The sequence below is a fragment of the Oryzias melastigma genome, linkage group LG5 (genome assembly GCF_002922805.2).
Source record: "Oryzias melastigma strain HK-1 linkage group LG5, ASM292280v2, whole genome shotgun sequence".
Lineage (NCBI taxonomy): Eukaryota > Metazoa > Chordata > Actinopteri > Beloniformes > Adrianichthyidae > Oryzias > Oryzias melastigma.
Window position 1 is genome coordinate 17122976 of NC_050516.1, and position 26555 is coordinate 17149530.

General features: G+C 38.9%; 2 protein-coding genes across 3 annotated transcripts in view; one reads left to right on the plus strand and one right to left on the minus strand.

The window, feature by feature from the left end:
- rhobtb3 (Rho related BTB domain containing 3) overlaps window positions 1-24460 on the plus strand; it is a 28915-nt gene extending 4455 nt beyond the window's left edge. Inside the window, exons 4-13 of one of the 2 annotated variants that reach the window (XM_024269826.2) lie at window positions 2570-2727; window positions 2802-2910; window positions 5232-5427; window positions 5601-5767; window positions 14719-14828; window positions 17635-17740; window positions 18333-18506; window positions 20152-20318; window positions 21182-21278; window positions 22897-24460. In XM_024269826.2, the coding sequence (XP_024125594.1) occupies window positions 2570-2727; window positions 2802-2910; window positions 5232-5427; window positions 5601-5767; window positions 14719-14828; window positions 17635-17740; window positions 18333-18506; window positions 20152-20318; window positions 21182-21278; window positions 22897-23015 (1403 nt within the window). In that variant the 3' untranslated portion in view covers window positions 23016-24460. Of the gene's footprint in view, window positions 1-2569; window positions 2728-2801; window positions 2911-5231; window positions 5428-5570; window positions 5768-14718; window positions 14829-17634; window positions 17741-18332; window positions 18507-20151; window positions 20319-21181; window positions 21279-22896 lie in introns of both variants that reach the window. The other variant, XM_024269825.1, reaches the window with a different exon arrangement.
- glrx (glutaredoxin (thioltransferase)) lies at window positions 22563-26173 on the minus strand. The gene is made up of 3 exons (XM_024269827.2): window positions 25878-26173; window positions 24584-24715; window positions 22563-23044 (listed from the first exon to the last, which is right to left on the minus strand). The coding sequence occupies exons 1-2, from the start codon at window positions 26082-26084 to the stop codon at window positions 24602-24604; spliced, it is 321 nt and encodes a 106-aa protein (XP_024125595.1). The 5' UTR covers window positions 26085-26173; the 3' UTR covers window positions 22563-23044; window positions 24584-24601.
- Between the last annotated feature and the right edge of the window lie 382 nt (window positions 26174-26555).

Here is a 26555-nt window from a genome sequence, read left to right on the forward strand (position 1 = left end):
ATGACTGCGGAGAATGGCAGTTGAGCTTCAAGTGCTTCTTGGTGCTTTAACTTTAGATCACCTAGGGGCACTGAAACACCCACATTACAAGAGATATTAAACTGAGTATGGAAGCATAAGGAGAGCATTTGCAGATTCTTTAAAGTCCCCCTCTGATGAAAATCATGTATTTTGAGTTTTTAACATGTATGTGTGGCCTTTTTCTTATGAAAGATAACAAATGTAATAAGAAATTTTATATAAAGTATTTTCCCTTTTAATTCACTGTCAGCCATACTCGCAGAAACGCTCTGTCTGAATTAATGAGCCTTCTGTACGTCACAACAGCTCTGCTGCACATGCGCTAAACCCATCACCTGGCCTGGCTAGCGTGTGTAGCTCAGATGCCGGAGATGAGAAGATGGCATCTTCTCATTGACTGCAGACTCAACAAACCTTCTTGATGTGACCACGGAAATGCGAATTTGACCGCAGTTGTAAAGGATTGTAAATCAATGAAAGACCCTTTTGATGTTAGCCTTCATTATTTTCCCAAGAATTTTGCTTTTAGAAACCAATGGATTACATTTATTGGTCACAGCAACGTCAACAAACATTCAATAATTAGCTAAAAGAGTCTTTGGTGAACTGGAAGGAGAAAGAATCAGGCTTTTGTAGGAAGTTCAGTCCACGAAGCTCTTCACTTCTTCGTCAGAGCTGACATCCGGATCAAAACGATATGGCTGGACATTACCAATATTGCTTGACATTTTTATGTAGCAGTGGTGAAGATTTATGCTAGCGAGACACAGAGCTATCAGACAGGGGGGATCGGGGGCAGGCCTACTCAGCTCAGCACCAAAAGCCACGCCCCTCAGAGGGGATTTTGGAAAAAGAGGCTTCAGATCAAAATTAAACAATGCCTTTTTAAAACATTTAGGTTGAGGGATTTTGGTTAAAAACGTCATAACCATAATTGAATTGAATTGAATTGAATAACTTTTTAAAATAAAAAAATGATCATAGGGGGACTTTAAAGTCCCAGTCCAATGAAAATCATGTTTTTTTCCCCCACATCTTTTTGTGGCCTTTTTTCATGACGGAGAACACATATTTTGAAAATGAGACTTACAATTTCATTTTTGAGTATTTCTTTATTCAAATTGTTGTAAATCAGAACCAGAAAGAAAGTTATTTTTGAAAAAGGTCGTAATTATTACATGGAAGCCACAATCGTCAGGCCACAAGCTCCCTGCTCCACTGCATTCCGATGCATCAACTTGCAGACAAATAGATCCATGAACGTCTTTATTTTCCCCGATTGAGCTGGAATATGGATCAAAACTGGATAGCTGCAATATTTATTGCCATTTTTGTTGTGCTGTAATGTTAATTTGGGGTTGTGAGGGGCTATAAGTTTAGCAGGAGAGTGTGTAAGCAGATGGGTGGGGTTACTCTGCACAAACAGTACCACCCACAACTCAGAGGCAAGTTTTTAATTAACTAATGCCACTCTGCAGAAAATATGCCTAAAAAAACTTTTATCTAGATTTTGTCTAAAATCAGCATTATCATAGTTAAAAGAGCACTGGGAATGCTTTTAGAATAGATCAAAAGATGATTGGAGTGAGACTTGTAAGGGCGTGGGTATGAACCCTGAAATGCACTTGCTCCCTCCTCTTATATCTCAAGTCACAGTATGTCAAAGGCTCACACATACCCCCTCGCTCTCGGACACACACACACTCAGCCTAGCCCCGTCTCTGTGTCATGCCTCTAGGTTATTAGCAGTATGATTTATCAAATGCCTCAGCACTTAGCTGCATGTCCTGCTCTTTCTGCCTCCGCCCCCTTCCCCTCCTCCCCTTTTGTGCAGTCGTACTGTAGTCTTTTCATCTCCATCAAGATAATCCGTTTTGTTTTCTGTCCAGCTCTGCCGCTGTGGTCCCCATGCATACATGCTAGTCTGCACAAGTTGGCCCTCCTGCACCGACTGCTGCAGATTTTAGCCATTTCCCCCTCCCTACAATTAGTCAAGAGATTTAATACCTGCAGTGTGGAAGTAAATTCTCATTTTAGTGCTGTAATTGCAGACACTTCATAAAGCTACATCTGCAGTCATTACATAAAAAAGACGCACCCTATGTACGACATGAACATGGTGAATAATTCAGTGTCAAACTAGTTGGATGATCTAGTTTACATGTTTAAGAAAGCTTTGCGTGTTCTTCCCATTACTTAACAATGGGATGTGTTATCCAATTTAAGATATGCTTAATCTTGAGCAGTTGATAAGTGTGTTTGTGTATTTAAAAGACAGTGTGCCGATTAACTTCTTTATCAGCCTTTTTTTTAATCACTGATTTGCTATCGCAGTTTAGATCTTTGTGTTGTAAATATTTTGACCTAGTTATGTTTGAATCCATGATACACAGAATGGTAAATTTGTGGACTTTAGAGTAAAGCTTTTCTTCCCGTCTCAGGTTTAGTCTGTTTCTACAGTGAAATCCTATTAGTTTCATCTTTCCTAAGAAGGCATTACATCATATTCAGATGCTGCTTCCACTGTGCATTATGTCCTGCTGCTCAGATGAAGGCCCTCCCTGTACATGTCCATTGTGTGCGTCTGACTGGAGCAGCAGTGTACCTCACAGTGAAGGTCTGCAGCTGTCCAGGGACCTGGGGGCGACCTACCTGGAGTTACCCTCTCTCAACCATGTCTTTGTTGGTCGCTACTTCGGCAGCGTGGTAAGTGATGGTTTGAAAACAATAAAATGACTGAACATTCTTGTGCTCATATGGATTGTGTGTGTTCTGCTCAGCTGGAGTACTTCATGATTCAGTGTCTAAAACACAAAGCCAAAGAGAGGCCGGACAAGAGGAGAGGGAATAAAGTCAATGAACTCCGACCACCTTTCCTAGAACAGCCGGGTGAGTTGGAATCTGAAGCATTTACCAGCTGACAATGCTTTTATTAAGCTTGTTTTAATGTCTTGTTGAGCTCCCAAAACTTGATTTCTTGTATCTTTATGGTAAATCTTTACATATACACGCTTACTTTATGTTATCATCTTTTTGCTGTACTTGGTGAGCATTCTGACTGGATTGTATCCTCTTGAGCTTACATAGCCATAAAAAGAGCTGAGCACAAAGCAACGGAGGGAGATCAATATTCTCTGTTCCAAACTAGAAATAGGAAGGAGACACAAAAACGTTTGTTGCACTACTTTTCTGCAGAGACACGCTCAGTTTAGGAGAACAACTGGATTGGATTCCTCTTTTTGAGACATCTCAGTATAGGATGCAATTAGTTTTTCCAAGGTCTTGACATCAATAAAATTCTTTTAAGATTAAGTTACTTTTTTGTGTTGCTGCTTCCTGGACTTCATTTTGACATGAAAATGTCATTTTCCCCTCATTTTTACATAATAAAGTGTATTATTTAACAGATAAAATTTGTATAAGAGCCTTTCTCTGCTATGTGGCACTTCACGGACTTCTTTCTGACTCAAAAATTTAATTTTTCTTTATTTTTACGTAATGAAGTGTATTATTTAACGGATAAAGTTCGACATATGACACCAAATTTGACGAAGGGCTTATTAGAAGTCTGGCTTCAAAAGCAATTAGACGTGGTTATATCTAACAATGTAATAATTATGTTTACACCAAAAGAAGGAAGTCCTAAACTCATAAATTTGAACTTAGTTAGAATTGGTGAATTATTGTTAAGTCACCCAAGTCTAACCTCTGAAAAAAAACTAAAGTATGCTGTTAACTTTTTGGCTCAAAAGTGTCCCTAAAAGCACGCTAAGGTTGTGAATCAGTCACCACAAAAGAGCAAAAAAACAAAGAGATTCTAATTTACTGCAGGCTTATTTAAATTCCTAACAAGCCAATCGGATCCTAGTAACTCAAAAAACATGAATAATGAAGGGATGAGGGATCATGCTGATCAAAGGAGGCTAAAACATGCACTTCAGAAGGTTCCTTATAGAGAGGAAGTGTAGCGAATCCTCAAAATATTAAATCAGGCTGGGGCTTTTGATGGCTGCATTTCTGCCACATGTTCCAAGTCTTTCTATTTTGATGATTCTTTACCATGATGTTTATTTCTTCACAAACCAACTTTTGTTTTTCATTTTAAAATAACCAAATATTTGCTGTTAAATGAAAAATGTCCATAATAATAAAGTTCAGAATCCTTTATTTTTAATTTCTTAACAGCATTCTCATCAGATTGTATCATGCTGCTACCTTTACTTTTTCTGTCTTTCAAAATAAAAGTACGGGAAAATACTTTACGCACGGCGTGACACTAAACAAGTGTTAAAAATTGATCGCAGCCCTTTTCTGCTGTGTGTCTAAATCTTAAGTAATCAGTAGTGTTCTGCCAAAAGTGGCAGCAAGTGCCGGGGAATTTATTGGTGCTCGTCCAGCAACACCTAACTCAACTTATGGTGGATCTTAAATCAATTATGACATGCACTGACTCAGGAGCGGCACCACTTTTATGGCTTAATCAGAGCAGCAGTAAAGAGGCAGACACGAGAAGGCGGCATGCAGTATAGAGTACAAAGCACGAGAAAAAGCAGCATAATTGGACATTAATTTGTGAAGCATAGAATCCCAGTGTGCAGATTTTATTTTTCCCACCAGTAGATTTAACATTTTTATGTATTCTGACATTCTGAATACATAAATCATAAAGCAGGGAGATGATTTAAGTCAAATTTTTTGTGACTTCTAGGGCTTTTCGTTTTTGTTTACTCACTGCCACTGTTGGTGGTGAGTTTTTTTGTCAGTTGGGTCAGCTTTAACCATTAACCTTAACAAAGATTAACTTTGCAGCTTTTCCTTGTTGTTCTTCAATGTGATTGTTTCGTTTTTATTTAATAAAATATATTTAAAACTTCTCTTGCAATTGCCAGCTTAGTAGATCTGCATCTTAATGGTATACACAACAATAAAATTAGTTAAAACTATATTAATGAGGGTATGTTTTGTAAATTTGTTGTGTCATGTTGAAGTCATCAATCTTACTTATGTAGCTTTATGCCTCTGTGTTCTCAACTATGCTTTTACTGTCAAAACTACTTTCTCCAAATACATTTGATTTTTCTCTGGCAAAACGTCTTGCCAAGCCATGTGAGCTCATTTCAGCCCTAATTGTTCATTAAGGAGTCCTCCAATTTTCCTGTCCCTTGACTTTTATTCCTCCTCACTGCTTCTTCTTCCTCCCCTCCTTTCAGCTCGCCTTCCCCCCATCCGAGTGGAGGAGTCCAGCTTCTCCCAGGACATGCAGTGGTTGTTGGAGCGTGGTGTGCAGTTTGCCGACGTGGCTTTCTATGCTGGGGATTCTGGAAAGGAACTGGGGTGGGCACACGCAGCTGTTCTGTGTGCTGTCAGCCCGTACTTCAGACAGCTGCTCCTGGGGCCCAAAACCAGGTAGGATTGCTCTTTTGGTGCACACAGAACAGCTTAAAAAGCGAAACCCCCTGGCTGAGTTGGCAGCCAGCATGGGATCTGCTATCACGCCAGAGTGTGCTGGTAGTGTGAGTGGTCATACGTTGTGTTTTTGTGCTGGTCAGGGAACGGCCTCAGTCCCGTTGTGTTTGCAGAGAGAGGGAAGGAGGTCCCCATTCACTGCTCTCAACCTGGGACGGGAGCATCATTGATGACCTGCCTCGGTCAGACGGACATGTGACTGGACGCCTTACTCGACTTGTGGTGAAGGACCCCCTCCTGTGTATGTGCCTGTGGGAGACTCTCATGTTCATTTACAGAGGTAAAAAAACTTGTCGGACTGGGTCAAATTATTTATTGATCAGTCTTTGTCTTTACAAAAAAAAAAGTAAGATCAATTTATCAAATCTATGATTTCCTTATTAGGCTCTTCCTATTTTTTTATGCAAAACTGGGTTTCTTTTACTTTTTTCAAATTTGAGAATTCCTAATATTTATAATTTTTTGTACACTACAAGTTATAGGAAAAGTGTGTTGTGATGACCAAATAAATTTGGTCTTGGATAAGAAATCCATGGATTCATCCATCCTTCTGAATTAACTGAATCCCTTTTGGGGTTGCTGGGGCCTATCCCAGCTACTTTTGGGCTACACCCTAAACTGGTCACCTGTTCGTCACAGGGCCATCCAAAATCTACTTTAAATTAAAACAAAAGTTAAATTAAGCACTTTAAAAGTCTTTGATTATTTTATTGTTTAAATTGAATTGAATTGAACACGTGAATGTAAACTGAATAAGTTAAAGGTCAGTCAAACACTAAATCAACTTTTTTGTATGTTGACTTCTATAAATGGGGCTTTAAAAGTGCTGTCTGTTGGTCCTTGCCACATTTTTGACAATTTAAAATAAAGTTTTTTAATTCTAGAAAATATAGTCAAAAACTGTCTGTATGCTGCCCCCTACAGGTGGAAATTGGGTAATAGTTGAATTTTGTGATTGGTCAACTGGTGTAAGTCCCACATCATTTTTAGGAGTTTCACGTCATCATGCTCTGCAGCTCCAGGATAATAGCCTCGCACATCTTCGAATCTGCAACAGTCGGTTGTTATCGTGTTATCTTTAGCATAGCTTGTAGGTGTATTGCCTTCGGTTGTCAAAAATCTACTGGCTTGCAGAACTTTCCAGTGGACTTGGAAGTTAAGCAACAGTGGTTGAGTCCAATTGGCATTGAATCCAGCAAACTTCGTCCTGGTGATGGGATTTGCATTGAACGTTTCATTTTGGACTCTTTGCTTAATACATAAACCTTTATTAGCTTATGATGCTAACAGCATTTTATCACTGGGACATGGGTCCCCTTTGGTCCTGCAAACCCTTGTGTTGTGCCAGCTGTTGTGTCAAGATATGCATCTCCTACCAGAATTTGTATCCCCTGTCGCTGATATTGTTTATTTGTTTTGTAGCATTCATATTTCAGCCCTGCCGTTGAGCATTTTATACGGAGAAAAATCCTCAACCTCTACAGAAAGTTCTGTGGTGAAACCATAGACCATGAGTGCCCAAAGTGGGACCTGCGGGCCAAAGTTGACCCACCAAAGGTCATCTTTTGGCCCTCCAAGTTGTGGCTACAGAAGAGAGAGTGTGATTTGTTAAAACCCCTTAACCAAATGGTGTTCCAAAATGCTATCAGTGAGTAAGCTGCAGGGCCAACATTGAGTTACTGATAAAGTTAAAAGACCAGCTCCACATCTCTCACTAAGATCCCAGTTTGCTGTTTTCATTGAAAGAAAGTTTGTTTGTTTTAGTTTGCTCTTGTTGTTTAATGAAAAATGGCCAGTGAGGCCTTGCTGTTATATTTACAGGTTTCAAAGAAAAATGTTACTTACTTTTTGTTCTTACTACCTTGATAAATACAGAATCAAAATAATTAATTAAACCATATTCTTTATTTTCTGCTTTTATTTCATGACATGCAAACAATTATTGTATTTGGCCAAGATCACATATAATTTTACCCCCTTGAACTAAAACGTTTGGGAACCCCTGCCATAGACATTTTATATTCACTATATCACACTATATTCCTACATACAGTCAATGGGTAAATCAAATCTGGTCTGAGAGTAGAGTCAGCCTCCAGCTGTCCTATAATGTTACCCTTTAAGTAAATTTAGAGCAATATTTGGCTCCAGAAGTTTTTCTTTTGAATCTAGTTAACGTTCTATGAACTATTCTTTTTTACTCTAGAATCTGCTGAATTACTTTAGCAAATATTTATAGTTTTGTTCATGTTTTACTTTTAAACCCCCTCCACAAAGTCTACAGGGAGCCACAGTCAGAATTGTTTCCTTTCCTTATGTTCGGAGCAATAAAACTATACTTTTTTCACCGGGCTCTGATGGTGCCGGTAAAGTCTCTGTGTTCCTTTCGCGCTGTGGATCTTGAATGGCCAGAGGCAGCAGAAGCCCGTAAGCCTCCTGTTGGGCCTCGTCCAAGCTTTCATTACACAGAGGAACAGCGATCAGTCAAACTGCTCTTGGTAGTAAGAAACTGTTGTATTTTAATCTTGGCCCCAATCCTTTATTTTGTAATGGTGTGTTCTGGCACTTCTGTTTAAACCGGCGTTTTCCCTTGGCCGCCACTTACGTTGGTCTCAGCTCATTTCTGTAGTGAAAATCAGTCAACAGAGACAAACTAAGAGAAGTTACTTCGAAAGCCAACTTTGTGTGCCACAAAAAGAAAGAAAATCGTAATAGAGGGAATTTAATTGTTCCCATATTTGCTGCTCTCCAAAGGGGCACACATGCATGCAGGCACACCTCCATGTGCCGTCAGTAAGGCTGCACCCTTCCCTGGTTGTGTGTAAAGCTTAGTTTAAGTGGTATTAATTTTGCTGCAACCTAAATAAAAATCTCCTCCATTCGGGGCTTATAGTCTGCAGAGCTGTGTTAAGATCACATCGCCCGCGCATGCCAGCACTTCTTAACAAGCATGGAAGTTGGGCACAAATCCTTATAGCGCAAAAAAAAAAAGCTTTTCCGTCTGATGCACGGCTGCCTGTTAGCATGTATGTGAGCAGCATTGACGTTCTGACATAAGCACCAGAGGTAGACACACATGCTGGTAAAGGGTGAGCGCAGAGAGGAGGAAGATTATAGGGTGAGGCTGATTCTCTGTGAGTGATTCTATGAATAAGAATAAGAGCAAGCGACTGAAATATGAAGAGAGGAGTGTCTTTTTTCCAGCTCACACATTGGCATATAGCACAAGTCTGTGTTCTTTTTTTTTAAGTGAAATGAGAATCAAAGTGTAAGGTGAAAAGGAAGAGATTGGTATGAAATGGTCCTACTTTTTTGTAGTTGTGATAAAAAAAATCTTCACTTTACAATATGTGTGTGTGTAGACAGAAAAGGGATAAAGGAGTATGTGTGCACGGCCAAGTGGAACGGGAATGTCAGTGTTTCCATAAACCCCTGTAGGGCAGACAATGTGAAGTCGTGTATGAAACTACTAAAGTTAACCTTCAGCTTGAAGGGTCCCGTTGCGTGTTTGTAAAAGCTGACATCGTATGAAGTGCGGGCATTATGGTATTGACTTGGAATTGGCTGGATGCAGCCTTTACTCGTTGAAACATTCGGAGCATGGTGGGCACATGTTCATTTTGCAGCAAACCCTGAACAGGCTGAAATGGTAGAACAAGTAATTTTCTTCTGTAAATGATTGAACTCATTCTCTTTACGGTGATTCATTTGACTGAATTATTAGAACGATGCCCCACTGCAACCCACGCTCTGGCTTTTGTCACTCCACAGTGTGAAGACAATCACAACGGGCCATGACTTTGCTCGAGTGACGTTAACTTCCCGAGACTCCTTCTCCCTTTTGAAATATTGAAATTGTCACTTCCTTGTGATTGTGTGCATGTGCGTGCTCTTCAACTGTAGAGTGTGCGTGTGACACAGATGAACCAGACTGTTCTTTGGCAGAAAATCAAGTCTTATTTTAGTCCAGATTTTCCTTGTGTCCTTGCAGGAGAATCTAGCACAACTTCTTTTTGTTTTCTAGGATGCCACTCTCATAAATACACATTTTATTATCAGTAAAATTGTTGGATTAGCTTCTATCTGTCCAGCCTGCATCTGTAGTTTGTTGTTGTAAAGTGGTATTGTGAGTGTTTAGTTTTATTTGTTAGACTGTAAAAGTCTGTTGGTTGAGATCGATCCCGCTTTATTTGGTCCAGATAGAGTCCTGAACCTTGTAAATGGTCTGCTTTCAGACTGGTATCAACTGGACATTCAGTTTCAAACCAAAGCTTGTAAACAAAACCATGTGACTAAAAATCTCTTCAGTCATTCGCCAGGAATTACGAGGGCAGGGCAAAACAACAAGAGAAAAAATAATGGAAGTCTTAATCTTTGTAATCCTTTTTGGGATAGTTCACCTATTTAAGCTTTTTCTTTTGGAGACCAATTTTGAATGTCTGTATCAACGTCAGGTACAACACTTTTTACTGCTACTTTGGTACGATGCAGGCATGCTGCTAGGCGGTTACTGAGGAGATGATGAAGAAGGTATAAGTGTTTTTGACATATGTGTTGTCGGTAAAACAGTTTGAGAAGCAAAGTGTGTCACGTTAAAAGTTGTTTTAATGAGTCTGCATTCATCCAGCCACATTTTAATGAGTTGGTGAGTCATTGCTTTGCTACTCTGTTTACATCCCATAATGCCCAGCTACAGTGGCCACTTGATCCATTTGTTCTGCTCCAACCACAGTCTATTCAGGCCGAGAAAAAAATCAGACCAACCGGAACTCAAACGGACCCAGACCACCTTGAAAGATGGATCAGAGAGCGGTTCTTGGTCCTGGACTAGAGTCCGCTTGGTTCAGAATGAAAATTAGTTCTGGATTATTGGGGAAAACAAACTCTTGTTCACTTTAAATCAAAAGTGTCCAATCTAAATACACCATTTGACGATGGGGCTTTTTTTTTTTTTTAATCATTGTCTTATATCTACCTGCAACAATATTAGCATAACAGCTCCTGAGCTACTCCCTGAACCTCCAGTGAACGTACCTGTGCTGTGGTGTGTTGTCACCAATAATCCCTCTATCAGCCCAAAGGCCATCATTAAAACTAACGATGGGCTAAATCCTGGATGGCACAGCTTCCTTAATTCCTCAACGGCCCACAAAGGAAGCTGTAAAGAATTGTAGGGTTTATAAAAAGAGTCACAGCACAAAGGTGAACGTGTTAACTGTGGATTTTGAACGGAAGGTTGTCTTTTTAGTTTGCATTGTGAACGTCATAGGCTTTCAATACATTTTTGGAATTCTTGTTTTCAAATCTTGAATTATATTAACTATTTGAATATATATTAAACTCTTTTCAAATGTAATTTTTAACTTTTCCGTTTTGTTCAATTTTTAATTGCTCTTGGAACTGAAAAACAATAACAGAATATGTTCTAGAGTTTGGGAAACATTTTAAGCTTCATATTTTTTTTTTAACGACAATGAGAACAATAAGAATCTTTATCGACAACAAGATTATTATTTTCTCACATGGGTGTATTACAAGCGTACACCAGTTCATTGAAGTTTTAAAAGATTCTTTTACACCCAACTGTTTGAAACTACAACATTAGTCAGGTTGAGGTCTGGACTTTGGAATTCGTTTGTGTCTTTTAAGGCAACTGTTGTAAATAGTTTAGAAAGATTGTTGTAAAATCCAGATTTTAGCAGGTCTTTGAAGGAGTTCATGGTTGATTCAAAAGGACTCCGAGGTGCCCTTTTTCTTTGGCTGTGAAGACAATGACATTTTATCACTTCTTCACCTCCATGCTGAGAAACTGGAGGGAGCGGTTTGCAATAACATGGTTTGTGGTGTAACAAAGACACAACAATCTTTCTTTCTAGATTTTAATATTCCAGAAACACGTAGTCTTTGCAGAAATGGCTTTGCTAACCAGAGCCATGTATTCATGGTCATTGATAGGAAACAAAGTTCTTCTTATGTCTATGGACTTGCTGGTATCATTCTGTTATAAACATGTTAAATGAGGCATGTATGGTTTGATAACTGTGTCTTTAATATTCTTTCATTTTTTGATTTACCTTTTCATTATTTTTTTTTTTTGCTGGGGTCAATAAAGTGAGATGCATGTGTCTGTGAGAAAACAAATATTTCTTATGTTAACTCCAAGCTATTTAGACGAAAAAAGGAAAAAAAAGGGTATATAAAGGAAATATAAACTCAAAATTATCTATCTAGTTAATATATATATATATATATATGGGTAAATATAAAAAGATGTAATGTTCATAGCTTGATCATATTTATCATAACGTTCTCCCAGTCTTTGCCCCCTACTTGAACTTTCTCTTCAGTCTTACACCCCCCATTCCCTATTTCTTCTTTTTGTGTCTTATTCCAGACTTTATCACCTCTATTGTTGGTTCTTTTACTCTTTTACTCTAAATTACATTGTAAACCGATGTTGCATGAAAATATACATGTGTCATCCTATAGTCTTCTCATGATTTATGAGCATATTCTTTTCTTTTCCTCGGAGGGCTGAACAGCTGTTAAGAGGTGCTCATGGTTGTATATTTGTAGTACAAGGTTTAGGGAGTCTAGAGAGCACTCATAAACATCTGCCTCTGTTTGTGAAGAGACTTAAAAGCTACAATCTTGACAAGCTGACAAAAAAGAACTTTGACACGCTCTTACTTTTGTTTTATGCTCCTTTTTAGAAAAAGTATAAAATACTTGTTTCATTATTCTTTTTTTGAATTTTGAGTTGTTGATTTTTTTCTTTGCGTTATTTGCCCTTTTATCAGATATGCAATACAGTGATTAAAAAAATTATGGTGAGGAATAGAGAGATTAAATTTGAGGAAAAAAATGATAGTTTACAACAAAAGTATTTAGTGGTATCTAAGACAGGCTGATTTAACTGGTTGCTCATAAAACAGGCATTTAAACATGAGAATTAGAAGTTGAGCAGAGGTACTCTATAAGTTTGAAAACAACCTTTAGTAGGGAGCAACATAAGCTTTCACACGAGGAATCAAAAGCTAGTTTCTACAGTTAAAAAGAAACGCATGTAGAAACTCCAACAAAATGCAAACATTACCAAAGATGTTTTTGTAATGAAGAATGATGAAGATGATGCTTTTCATTTTTGTCGAAGGACCAGGGGGCTGTCACCAAAAAAATATTAATGTAGAATTTAAATGAGCATATCCAAAAGACAACAGCAACCGTCACCAGGCAGCTCTGACCACCGACTCGTGGAAATAAACAGAAGCTGATTAAGCTGCAACAGTAAACATGTGTGGCGGGTAGCATGACGCAAACTAAACTACAGAAAAACAACACAAAGCATCACATAAACATGCATAACATTTCTCACAAAAGTCATATCCTCAGTAATAGGTATTTAGAAGCCTGCTTTAAAAGACAGCATGGTTGATATTTTTGCCAAGGTCCCTAAAGGTGATGCTTGTTTTTTTTTTTTTTTTTTTTTTTTTATTAATTTAGGAATAAAGAACAAAGTTATTTTAAGGGCCTATATCCTGCTATTCTTAATCGTTTCAGAGTGAATTATATCCATATATATGATAATTTATTGAAGAATTTAAGAATTTAACTTTTTTTATTAAATAGGAGTTATTTACCTACCCGGAAGTAAGACAACTTGATCTCTAAGGCAGCGCCTTTCACTTGTGGATGCCATCTATTTCACAATGTCAATCTAGAACCGACCTCGCCAGTGAGGTGTGGTTGTCTCTGCAGATTAGGTGCAAGAGGAACCACTTCTTAGAGTTGATGGTAAAATTAAAAGCAATTTGTCGATCACTGCTAGCTCCTCTGAGAAAGTGGGTGTGTCCGTGTTAGCCTGGGGGCGGTGCTCACAGTGCAGACTCTTCCTGGAAGGGGTTTTTCCCCACTTTCATTCATCACAATGTGAGGACCCACTCGTTTTTGGGGATTGGAGGGGGCTGGTGCTCAGAGTACTGGGTTTTAGAGGAATGCTCAGAGGTGTGTGAATGGAGCAAATTACCGCATTTAGAGGAATAAACATTATAATATACTTAAAAGTTAAAAATAAAAGATTTTTGTATGATGAATGATATAGGCCCTTAAAGCTGGTATGTCTCAAAGGAAAACTTAGAGCTTTATTAGTTCCTTATAGCTTCTGTGGAGTTTCTTATAGCTTTAATAGTTTTCTCATGTCCATTAGACAAATAAAACTAGGTGTCATTAGTTTAAAAGGGGAAAAAATGGTTAAACAATGTAAAAACTTGCTATTTGTGTCCAAATACAGAGAATTTTGAGTAAACTAAATTGGTTCTAGTCCACAGCCTTGTGGAACACCAAGTACTGCTTTGATTCATTAATTCGTTAATTTACCTAAATTATCCTGAAAGAAATTGTTCATGAAAATACTGTTATTAACCATCACTGGGTCATTTTTTACTTTAAAAAAACATTGTTCTGGTAAAATAGTGTATTGGTGTTTTCTTAAAATGGAAAAATTGGGACTGAAAGTTAGTATTTATACACTGTAAAGAGGTTCTATGTGATTTTGAAATAGGATTCTATTTACAATTGGATTGTAATCATATTAAACATCGAGACTAGGAGTGAGATTTACGACGAGATTTATTTTACTGGAGTCACAGCTCATTGACGAGCAAACATTAGACTAATTGAGTATGGATGTGTGAAACGACACCACATCTATAAACCTTTTCGTTGCGGTTAACAGATGGATAGAAAATAAAATATAAATCTAGGCTTATCAACACAGTCTAAAGATGTGGCTTCAGAAATTAGAGTTTTACAAATGGAGTCTTTTCTCTAAATATCAGATTTTTACAAGCAGCAACTGTTCATCACTGAGCTGGAACAATATTACCACTGTATATTTTTATTAAATAGAAGGTACACCTGTAATTAACTATAAAACCAATCAAGAATAGGACATTTTTAGAGGGTTAAAGTGTTTATCTTTTTTTCATTTTGTTTAAAAGTCTATTATTTGCTTTTTTTTTATATTTGTGGAATCTGCACTAAGCTCTCCATCCATAACCACAGATTACATAAGCAGGCACATTTCAGTAGCTGGCAGTTTTGACAAGAACAGACACTTGAGGGTTCATTGAAAGTTAAGTGGGTAGTCAGAGCAAAGTCCCAGCAGCTAAAAGGGTACTTTGTGTGTTTCTGAAAACTGTACACTTGGTGTGACTGTGAATGTTTTTGTAGGAGCGTGGGAGTGGGAGCACCTCCAGGAGGCCCTGGAAGAGAGGCTGAAGAATTCCCTCGCCGTGGGTCAGCTTATGGAGCGCATACGCTCCATCCTTGGAAGAGACAGGGTAAGATCCCCCAAAAAAGGCTCCTACTTCCTGATTTTTACCAATCGCAGTCATTATGTAAGAAAAAAATAGCAATAACTCAGAATTAATAAGCCTCTACAACAGCCTTAATGTTAAATTTACCTGCCATATTTACATAAATAGACTCTAGTGATATTTCACTCATGCTTGTGATTATAATACCAAATATATTTTAAAACTGTGGAGTTACCAAGATTATATCAAGATATACTGAGAAAAATGTTTACAGTTTGGACTCATTATGTAACACTTTAATCAGATAGTTAATTCAAAACACCTGCCGATGCTTTCTGGGCCTTTAAACGGTCTGGATCAGTAGGTCACTGTCATGGAGAACTAGCATCTGTCCAGAAGACGGTCATGGACGGCACACTTGGTGGGTAGCATGTCAAAGAAGCCGACCGCTCACCAAGGGCTGCATCTTAATGCGTTATTAGAAAATAAATGATGGGGAAAAAATGACTGCGGCTCTGAGAGGTTTTTGAAACCAAGCTCAAGACATTAGGACAGATTCATAAGCAGAGGGCTGCTGTTGGAGTTTGTGCTTTAAGAGCCATCATGTTGACACATCAGAATTGACCTCTTCTGTTACACGCTCCTGAGCTAAGAACAAAAGATTAAAATGTTTCTCGGTGATCCAAAGTCCTGTCTACAGATGAAAATAGATTTAGGATTTTTTTATTAGTAAAATAAAGGCTCATTATGTTAAGTTGTTTGGGACTGAGTGTTTCCCTCTGGTGGGGAGCCATGTCCTCCACTGTGTTTTATCAGGTTCAGATTAAGTGCAGTCGTTTAACAGGAAGTTTAAGAGCACTTCTGCTTCCTTCTACTGTCAAGTTTTATGTAAATCGAGGTCACATTTTACAGCAGGACATGATAGTTTGCCCCTCTCGGTAGGTGGAGTGCTCCTGCTCCAGGTGGAGGAGTTTAAGTATATTGGGTTTTTGTTCATGAGTTAAGGAAGGTTGGAGCGTGAGATCGACAGGCAGATTGGTGTGTTGTCCGCCGTTAAATGGTCCCTACACCGGTCCGTTGTGGTGAAGAGAGACATGAGAAACTTACAGACTTGAACTTAAGATTCAAACTTGAAGTACCAATCCACCTTTTTTTTTCATTGTAAAAATCATTCCTTGTGGTCCTATAATTGTGATTATACAGTTTTTAGCAAAAAATCAAAAAGCATGTGTCGTTTTTTTAAGACCTATTTTCTGCAGAGCAGCAGGAACTCATTAGTTGTTGTGGGCGGGACTATTTGTGGCTAATTTCCCATAAACCCTTTGTTTACACTCTCTCCCACTGTCTTTTAGCGCCAAGCTAATATTAGTGTAGCAAAAAATGGCTAGCAATATTGGAGCCGCGCAGCTGTACAGTTTTGAGCCAGATGGCAGCTCAGATGAGGAAAGTGCAGATGGATCAGAATTGGAAAGGAGAAGGGATACTTTGGCCCACCCATGGCAGTTACTGCGTCACAAACCCGAGCTTTTTAAACCGTGGGTTTTTAATCTGCTGTTGATCCAAGACGATTTGAATAAAGAGCATATTAAAAACACCAAAAACAGGATTTTCCGAAACAACCACTTTGCTATTGTGTCCCCTCAGGTTATTTAAAAGTGGTTTATTGACTATTTGTTCAGATAAAATATTCATCTTAACTTCAGCTTTTAAGAGTTGAATTGAATTAACAGCTGAAGATTTGACTTGAACTTGCTGAAAGGAATACGAGAGCATCTCTGATCAGACCCAACACCCTAAAAGGCTGAAGGCTTCTAAAGCCTCAGTGGGGATGCAGACGCATCACTTCCACCCCTTACAATACTCACATTTTTTCTAAATGGGTCACAAATATTTAATAATTTAAAGTCCTGAATTTTGAATTTGGCCCTAATATTCAAAACTAAAGGAAGTCGACACCTGAAATGTCAGTCTGTGTTAATGAATCATAAGGATTTTTTACCTTTTGAAAGGAATGACTTTAAATAATTGAATCTTTTGATGGTATTCTAATGTACTGAGATGAGTTCATACCTTTGAAGTTTCAGGTGTCTCCATATAGAATATGAAGCGGCTGGCTGAACATTTAGAGTCGGATCGGGCAACATGACATTGATGTGTCTGACAAGCCTTTTGGCACCATGCATGGTATACAAACCAGTCGGCTGGAACAAAGCACCTGAGGCTGTTGAGTCAGTGTGACGCACGCGACTGCAGGGGCTTTTTAATGTGATGAGACACCATAACATCCTGTTTGATCTGCGGTTCTACAAACACCTCGGTGTCGTTTGATACCATTTGAATGGAACTCCTTCGTTTTCCATTAATTTGCAAAAATCAAAGGGCTGGATTTGGTTGCCATGCCGATGTAAGGGTTTTGCTGTGCTGCTTTTGCTGTGCCTGATGGAACTGGGAAAGGTTGTTCTAATTATTTTGAGTCAACAAAACCTTGTTTGACAGTACAGGTGTTGTGTTTTCTTTATTATTTTACATTCATTAAAATATGTCAGCTGAGCGTGGCTGTGTTGACAACAGGTGGGTTGGACGACCGTCTGTTTCCCACGCTGTTCTGAGCGTTAGCCAGTTCCAGGCATGTCGCTTCTGGCATTGGAGTTTGAGAGTGTTGGGTAATGCTAAGCCACACTGACAGAGAGGCTATCTGTATTCCATGTGAGAGGCGAGTTAGTTGCTCCAAATAGCAGTTTTTTTTTTTCCCCCGTTAACAAGTACCTGACTTTCATCAGAAGAATGCTAACACCCTGATTTATTTGACTTCCTCCTCGTTCTGTTGTAGAGCTCCAGGGACACGCCGAGTGCACGAGCAGCTCAGCTCGGTCCTCAGACTCTGGTCAACCTCTTCAATTCTCCTCTCTATTCCGACGTCATTTTCATGGTGCAAGGTGGGAGCATAACACACTCCTGTACACATTCACACCGCACAGGAGAATCACAATTTTCTCACATTTAGCTACATTTTCATTGTAGTTGCTGGTGTGTCACTTCAAAAGAGACAAATAATTATGATGTCTTTTTTTTTTTTTTATTCTCCTCATGTTTCTCCTTGGCCACCGATCCTCTAAAATGAAAAATGCATTTAGACCTTACGTCATAAACATTTATCATAAGAAGTGCAGAGAGCTTTTCCTCTCTGTTCCAAAGTGCAAGTAGAACAGCTGAGAAGTCATTGAGAAATACCTATTTAATGTTTCATAAAATCCTTCATTTAATGTGGAATTTGGAAAGTGTTAAATAAGAGCTGCTAACTGCCAAACACACATCAAGACAGCGATGAAATGCATTTAATCTACATTTCTGATCAAGACCTCATCGACTCCCCCATAAGAAGCCAATTTTAACTTAAAGTTTGGACTTAATTCTTGTTTGAGATCTGAATATATTTTATTCTGCAGAGAACACATTCACTATAAGCTGTGAATACTTCAAAGTGTCGAGTGTTCTTTTAACGTTGTAATTTCTGTCATTATCAAATAGGTAGCGTATTGCCTGCTCACCGGGCCGTCCTGGTTGCCCGCTGTGATGTCATGGCGGCCATGTTCAGTGGGAAGTACGCAGAGGCTCGGAGCAGAGTGGTTCCCATCCACGGCGTCTCCTCCGACACCTTCCTGTCTTTCCTCGAGTACCTCTACACTGACTCCTGCTGTCCTGGTGAGTGTCCTCAAATTCTAGATGAACTTTCTAAGAACCGTACAGACGGGAATAAAATAAGGATCCCTAATAACTAGAGTTTGTAAATGAGAAAAGTCCTGTTGCGCTGTGTGAATAGATGTTCACATCGGTCACGAGATGAAGCCCCTTACAAAAACACAGAAATAAAGTCCCTTCAGCCGTCTGTGTTTCTGTGCTTTCACGCCACTGTCAGTCTCAACAAACCACAGAAACAAATTAGACTGAGTACAAAATGATCTTGTTGCTTCAGCTGCCTTTGGCGCTGCCATATCACAGTCCCACTCATGTCATTGTTGTACGAGCTTGTCTTTGTTTGTCTGACTGCGTCTGCTTTGTTTTCAGAGCATGTGCTGCAGTCCAGCATCTGCACGCTCTAAGCGCTTCTTCAATCATACATCAAAACGCGCTTCGCCTTAATGTGACACTTTACTTTTGTCACCAACTAGAGAATGGACTGTGTGTGGATGATCATAGCGATGCATGTTTACTTCGCAGTCTTTTATTTACATATTAGCCAAAGAGCTGGATGAGCTCCAGGATCATAGCTTTTGTCTCCTTTAGATTTTTCTGCCCCCTAGTGGTAAAGGATTGTTAGACCCACTGCTTTGTATTTAAGCAACACTTGTTTTTTTTTTTGTTTTTTTTTTTTAAGAATTGAAAGTCAATATTGCAACAGTCATTTCTTTTCATTTTTTTAAATGTGGCCCCAAACCGTCAAACCAAAAACAACAAACTATTTGTCATCAGTAAGAAATTTTGTTGTCACAAAATTGATTATTGTGCTTCGTTTGCAACCAAATGTTGCTGAATAGACAACCTTTAATAAAAAAAAGAAAAAAAACAGCTTAATCAAATAAAATGTAAATCAAGAAAGTAATCCATAAAGATAATTAAATTCTGATTAGCTGCAGCAAGGATCAGTATCTCAGTCTCTGCTTGAGTGATGATAACAGGACATTAAAGCAGTGAAGCAACTACAGAGGCTGCAGCCTTTTCCTCTGTTACATAAGATTTCAGCGCTCAAGGTCAGAGCAAGGTAACTCCAGAAGCATCGGTGGAAAAGGGTGGAAAATCCAACCAGGAGGTTTATCATGCGAGGAATGTTTACTATGTTTGGTAGAACGCCCTCATTTAAGGAATTGTGCTGTTAAAGAACAAAAAAATCCTGCACCGCTCTGCTGACAACGCTGCAGCCCCTCTGAGGAAAGCTCGTGACTGTTGTATGAAGGCAGGGATAGAGTTGCATCAGGTGTCATTGGAATTGACAGTTCAACTTCATCCGGGAAGATCAAGTGCTTGGTAGTTTTCTGCATGTGCGCGGATCAGTTGACAGCGTGGCGGCGGTGGTAAATGAGCTCCACGCAAAGCAAAAGCAGCTGCCGTTTTTTTCCCCTTGAGATTGTGTTTTTTCCAGCATTTCAGGGTGCAACGCCACATAAAGGTGCTCTATTTTAATGAATACTATCTTTTTGAAAAACAGTGTCAATTTTTCTTGTTTTGCTGTGACATCTTACAGAGCATCTAATCAGCAATTCTTAATAAACTGTACAGTCTATCAGGGATTCACATGAATGTGTTGTATCTACAGTGCATCAGACTGTGCTGTGTGTGTCTGTGTGTCCAGCCAGTGTGCTGCAGGCCATGGCCGTGCTGGTTTGTGCAGAGATGTACCAGGTGAAACGGCTGCAACATCTCTGTGAGGTGTGCGTGTGCGCGTACCTTCAGAGCATGCCCAGCAGAGAGCTGGCTTCAACGGGCATCAGTGTGATCCGACTCCTACGCAGAGCAAAGGTCAGTGCCACCACTTAGCATGTGCAAATAAAACGGGCCAAAGAGTCCGGCTCGGCTGAATAACACTAAATATTATGAATCACATTGTGGGGGAAGTTCATGTTTGCACTAATGGAGAGCTGTTATGAGGTTTTTTGTGTGTGCGTATGTGGTTGCATAGGAAAACCCCTAAAATCATTTTTTACAAATGGATGAAGCAGCAAAATGTACATGTAGCTGCATCTTGCAAACGTTGTAAATGTCTAATCCTTTTATCAAGAAAAGCAAACATAACAAAGTCTAAGTTCTTAAGATTGTTTCGATAAAGTCTGTTGTGCTGTGAGTGTTTGTACATTTATCCAGGAGGATTACCAAGCATGAGTTAACAGCATCAAACCACCTTACATGTTAGTCAGTGCGTCTTTGACGCTCCTAAACCTTTCATTGTAAACTATAAATTATTGCTTTGTCATTAGTGCTATAACCGCAAAGAATTGTGGGATTGGATCATCTGTTCCAGTGTTTTCTCTGCTAAAGAGGGCAATAAAAGAAGCAGTGAAACTCATTTTCCTTTTAATTTGTTGAATTGGAATGCTTTTTTTAAAGTTAATTCTTGATTTTTTTCAATTATTAAGGATCCTTCCTTTAAAAAAAAAAAAAAAAAAGATTGACCCAGTAAACAGAACTAAAACCAGGATGGGACAATAGGAAGATGGCAAACAGATGGAGGTAGTATGATGGTTTGGGCAATGTTCTGCTAAAACATAAAACTGCATTCTAACATTTGGTGTGATGTTCCTCAGACTTGTAGTTATGGCTTCAGACTACATAGTGATCCCTGCAGGTCTGTATACATGTATATCTAACTTTCCGTCTCTCCGTAGTGCCACAATGCAGAGCAGCTGTACGTCTGGCTCCTCCACTTCATTGCCAACAACTACCTGATCTTCAGTCATAAACCCGACTTCCTGGAGCTCTCAGGTCAGTGTCAACGTTTAACCCTTTGAAGCCGGGTGACACCTGAGGACGTGCTGCCATGCTGCTGTGATATCAGCGTAATAAAACGACGACAAAAATAAACGTTAACTTGTTTTGATATCTTATAATTGAGATTTTATTGAGTGACAGAAAGAGTAGAGCAATTATTTGTAGTTTCTAAACGAGACTGATTTTAATGTCAGTCAGCGATGCGCAGTGTTTTCAAATGGAGGAAGAGGAACAGATGCCGTTTTAGAGCCTCATCTGAGGACTCCGACGGAGAGAAATGGGGGGCACTTTTTCCATTTACGCCAAAGGCCAGCACGGACGTGAAACCGCAACTGTTTTTAGGTGCGGAGCGGAAGAGCCAATCCGCTTGCTGCTGGCATGAGAGGCGGAGCTATCTGTCAGGACTGAAAGAATGAAGAAGCCGATCTTCCCTTTATTTTTGGTTTATAACCCTACCTTATGTCACGAGACTAAAAACCAGAATAATACTCTTTAAGTTAATTTTAGATATAAAAAAATATAAACTACTCATCTTAAAGACCTATTCTGATGAAAATCATGTTTTTAGTGTTTTTTTAACATATTCTTGTGGCATTTTTCTAATGATTGAGGATATAAAGACAGAAAATTAAAAGCAAATTGAGTTTTTTAGTATGTCTTAATTCAAAACATTGTGAATGAGGAACAGACAAAAATGAAAACACTATTTGAAAAAGTTTCGCTCCATTCTGATGTATCCACTAGCAGGCAAACAGATCCATGTACGTCTCCATTTTCTTCGTCTGAACTGGCATCTGGCTCAAAACTCAGAGGAGAATTTCTAATGAACTCCTGCTGCTCTGCAAAAACTGTCCTAGAAAATGATTTGAGTTACCTACTGGGAACGCCTTGATCAGAGTGGGACTTGAACATTGATGTTATTTACATTACAATATCTAGCAGACGTAAAATCAAATGAACAGCTGGCGGTATTTGTCTCAACTCCTCAGTGTCACCTACAGTCTCAGCAGACGAGATCAGAGAGTGTGTTCAGAGTTTCTGTAGAGATGATTTCTGGTTTGCTCAGTCCAACAGCTGAAGCCTGAAGCCAGCGAAGCATTAAATACGTGAAGACGAGAAACGAAGCAGGAGACTTTGGAGCCCACTGACCTGTAATCTATCTGAAAGTGACACTTGATCGTTCCAGTTTGAGCAGTCCTCCTGCATGATGGTGTGCTGATTAGAACTAATGCTCGACTTAATCAGTGACGATGAATCTGAATAAGCAGGCATCAGAAATGAGGGTGGAAGAAGCTTTATTGTTATTTAGTTGGTAATTGTGAAGAAAAACTAAAAAGGCAGCACAGTTCTTTCTGCTAATGGCTTATTGGAAACCAGAGATTGGTTGGAATGGGTTTATTTCATTTAAGGTACCACAAAAAACATTGATAAACACATATTTATATGTTTGCATAGCAGTGTTGGACGGCGACTTTGGCCTATATATAACAGACATTTTTAAATCCTTTTTTGTACATTAATTATTCCTGTTTGTGTGACTGTGAGCATTTACTATATGCAAGTATCATATCATAGCTGTGTTTTCAGCTCTCTGTGTTTCCGTGTGTTCCAGAGGAGGAGCGCGAGCAGGTGGAGAGGTTGCGTTGGCCCTCCCGGGGCTACTTGCAGGAGCTCAGCGAATACCAGCAGCGACGGCGCAAACTACGCAAGTCCCGCTGCATAGTCATGTGACCGCACCCACTCCGAGACACCCGAAAACCCTGTGGAGATCAATACGGGAGGAAATCCAAAGAAAACACTATTAAGCAATGGAGAGGATGCGCACCTTTTAGGAACAATGCTGCAGAACATGAAGTTCCAGGACAAAAAAAAAAGACAGTAAACAAGAAGTTGCACAACTGGGACGCACTCCTCCTGCTCCGTCTGCAAATGAACGCCTCTCGGGACGAGGACTTCACCATTACAGGCAATACAAATGAAATGATCCTCTTTTTTTAATGACCAGAGTTCTGTGACATATATTTCTAGCGGATGATGCAAACGTCGTGGATTTCAGAAAAGAACAGCGACACAAACTGGCTCTTCTCTTTGACTATTAATAATTCATACCCAAACATCTGTTGCAAAGCAAACCACACCCCCTGTGCAGATGGCTTCAAACTACTTTTGTAACTTCAGGCTATAAAAGAATCTCAAGCATATCTGTTTGATACCTGACAAGTCGAGTCTTCTGTCATCTGGACTCAAGACCGCGTGACATACTGCACTTTTGTCCTGTTGGGTTCAGAGACGATCCATCTATGCTATTCTTAATCTGTGTGATAAAGTCAGGTTCTTTGTGTGCAAAATTGAATTTATTTCATTTCAAAGCTCCACGGCTGGAGATCTCTAGCATTTCTTCTTCCACAAGTTGAATATATATATCAAAATTAGTTATTGAAAATATTTTATTTTTGCCATTTCTGGAGGTGGATGTACAAAAAAAAACAACTGCGTTATGAACATACAGTAAAACCATGATGCCTCTGGGTTCAAACACTCTTTATATTTTTAAGTGTTTTTTTATCATGTTGAGATCATAAGTTATGGTGCTGCAATTATTTTTTTTAACAAAACAAATGATTTTTTTTCCCAAGACAACAGGGTGGCTATTTTAAAGTCTGATGTTTCTCTGCTATTTACAAAAAAGAAAGCTGCGATCTAAATATGCTAACTTGAAAAACATAAAGTGCAAATTTGGCCAGTAAGCCTAAAAAAACCAAACAAAAAACAAATAACAGTTGCAGCTATTTCTTTGTTACATGGATTATTATGAATCTATAATGGCCAGCATATCATATGCAACATAGTTTGTCTAGTTTTAGCAAAATGTGTGTGTGTAAATGTAGCAAAAGAATATGTAAATAGCTATTGTAGAGCTACAAGAATTAGATTTTTACAGAGCTCAGGTGACAGCAGATGCTCTCTGTGACCACTTGGCGTGCATTTATTCTGCACAGCAGCAATCAAGGTTTGTGTGTGGTAAAAAAAAATCCTCAGTTACATCCAACTCTACAGTGAAAAGCAGGTGAAACTCTGGAAACGCAGAGCATCGCAATGCTGCTTTAAGCATCATCCAGCAAAGCTCCGCCCCTCCAGAGCTGCACACACTGTAAATAAAGATGTGTTTTAGAATGGTCGGACTTCTGTTGTTTGTGTGGGCGGATGGGTTTTATCTTCTTGTCGCGTTTCTGACCCGTTTTTCTTGTGATGCGTGTGTAACTTTGAAAGAATCTGAATGAATTCCAGCTGTCAGTTACCTTCAGGAGAGGAGTCTGTCACTCTAAGGCACCAACCACCTGCAGCAAGCCCTCTAGTTTACCGCTCCTGTGAAGAGCCGCCACGTCTGACCCGCCTCCAATACACTCCTCGCCAATGAAGACCCGCGGAACCTGCATTCAGCCAAAACATATGTACATTTTAGAGGATAGATTTGTGAAAAATATTCAATTTTAGCGTTGTTTTTACATTGTCTCAGACAAATCAATCTGGCCGGATCATAGGATTATAAATCGATTCATTTAATTAATCGTCACACTCCTGGAAATTTATCAAATACTACATTACTTTGAGGTCTCTTAAAATGCCTAAAACTGCTATTTCATTAAGATTTAAAGAACAGCTGGATTTAATCCAGTTTCAATTCCAGAAATCTGGGTTGTTTCTAGTGATAAAACTTAATTTGTAAATCAAATTACATCTTAGAGTGTCGTGCACTTTTTATGTGATTTATCTATTCAGAAGACACAGCTGTTTCAAATGGTAGATCATTATTCCCTCAACTGGGAATCTTCATGAGAAAAACATCACTGTTTTGTGTGTTATGGTTTATAGGATAAACTGTTTTTACCACCTTATACACTTTCTTCTATTTATCTTATTGAATAACTAGATACGTTAAAAACTTGAAAATACAGAATGATTATAATAAGAAAAAAAAAAAAACTTTATTCAGCTGCAGTGACATTGTTCTGCCGCTAGGAGGTACTGTAGCCTCCATTAGGGAATAAACAATATCGGTTCAATTAAGTTGTGTTGCATTAGGTTTAACATCGAATTTTAAATGTGGTGGAAGCTTCAGCAAACAAAAGTACAATGTTGACAGTAATTATAGAAATAAAAACTAAATAATTGGAAGGTCTGTGCTCTCAGTTCTTAGCAAACCACTAGTTTGTCTTGCTAACTCTTCGGTAAACGCCCAACGACGCCCATGCTGACTAAAAAATGCTAGTCATTTTTCCGAGGATCAGTGAACGCAACATTCCCGGAAGTTAGTAGTAAGGTGGAGTAAGTGGAGATACTTTATTTATTTATTTATTTTTCTCAGGTAGAAATCAATGAAATTGTACTTAAAAAGTTACAGTGTTGCATCGTCATTGTAAAGAAAATAGTTGTACTCAAGATTTACTTAAGATTTAGAATAATTTCTTCTTACACAGCAGGGATCAAATCCCATTTAACTTTCGATAATTAAATATGTACAAGAAGCAACGAGCATCCACATAAACACATTCCAACAGCTGCTAAACATGACTAAGCACATTGTTGGTTTACCGTGCGCTCCCCGGTGAGCTCCAGTAGGTGGTCCTGGATGCTGCCCATGTCGCTGCGCGAGCTTATGTCTATGTACTGGATGTGTCCCGGCTTGAACTTGTACTTGGATAAAACATCTTTAGCCATGATACAGAACGAACAAGTGGGCTTAATGAACACCACCACTTTGTCGCCTTTGATCTGAGCCTTCACAAACTGCTGCGCCATTTCCGAAACTCAGAGAGACTGCTTATGGGAAATCCAAATGCTGACGCGGAAACAGGAGAACCACTTTGCTTTAAAGACGCAGTAGGAAGGGTCAGAGCGACAGCTGCGTCTTCTACAGCCAATGGGTGGACCTTAAACGCATCATGGGTCATTCAGGTCCCACTAACTGAATTTAGGAGTTTCCGGAAATTCTTAGGATTTCCCACCTTGCACGTGTCAACGCTCATCTTTTTTTATGCATTAAGTAGCTCAACAAACCTATTTTTTTCAATAATATAAACATTTTAACAATTTAGTGTAACATTAAAAGTCCCACTCCAATGATTATTATGTCTTTGGTGTTTTTAACATGTTCTTGTGGTATTTTTCTCATGATGGAAGATATGTATGAAGAAAATTAAGCTAAAAAAATTGCATTTCAGACCATTTCTTTATTCAAATCATTGTGAATCAATAGCAGTAATTTTTTTT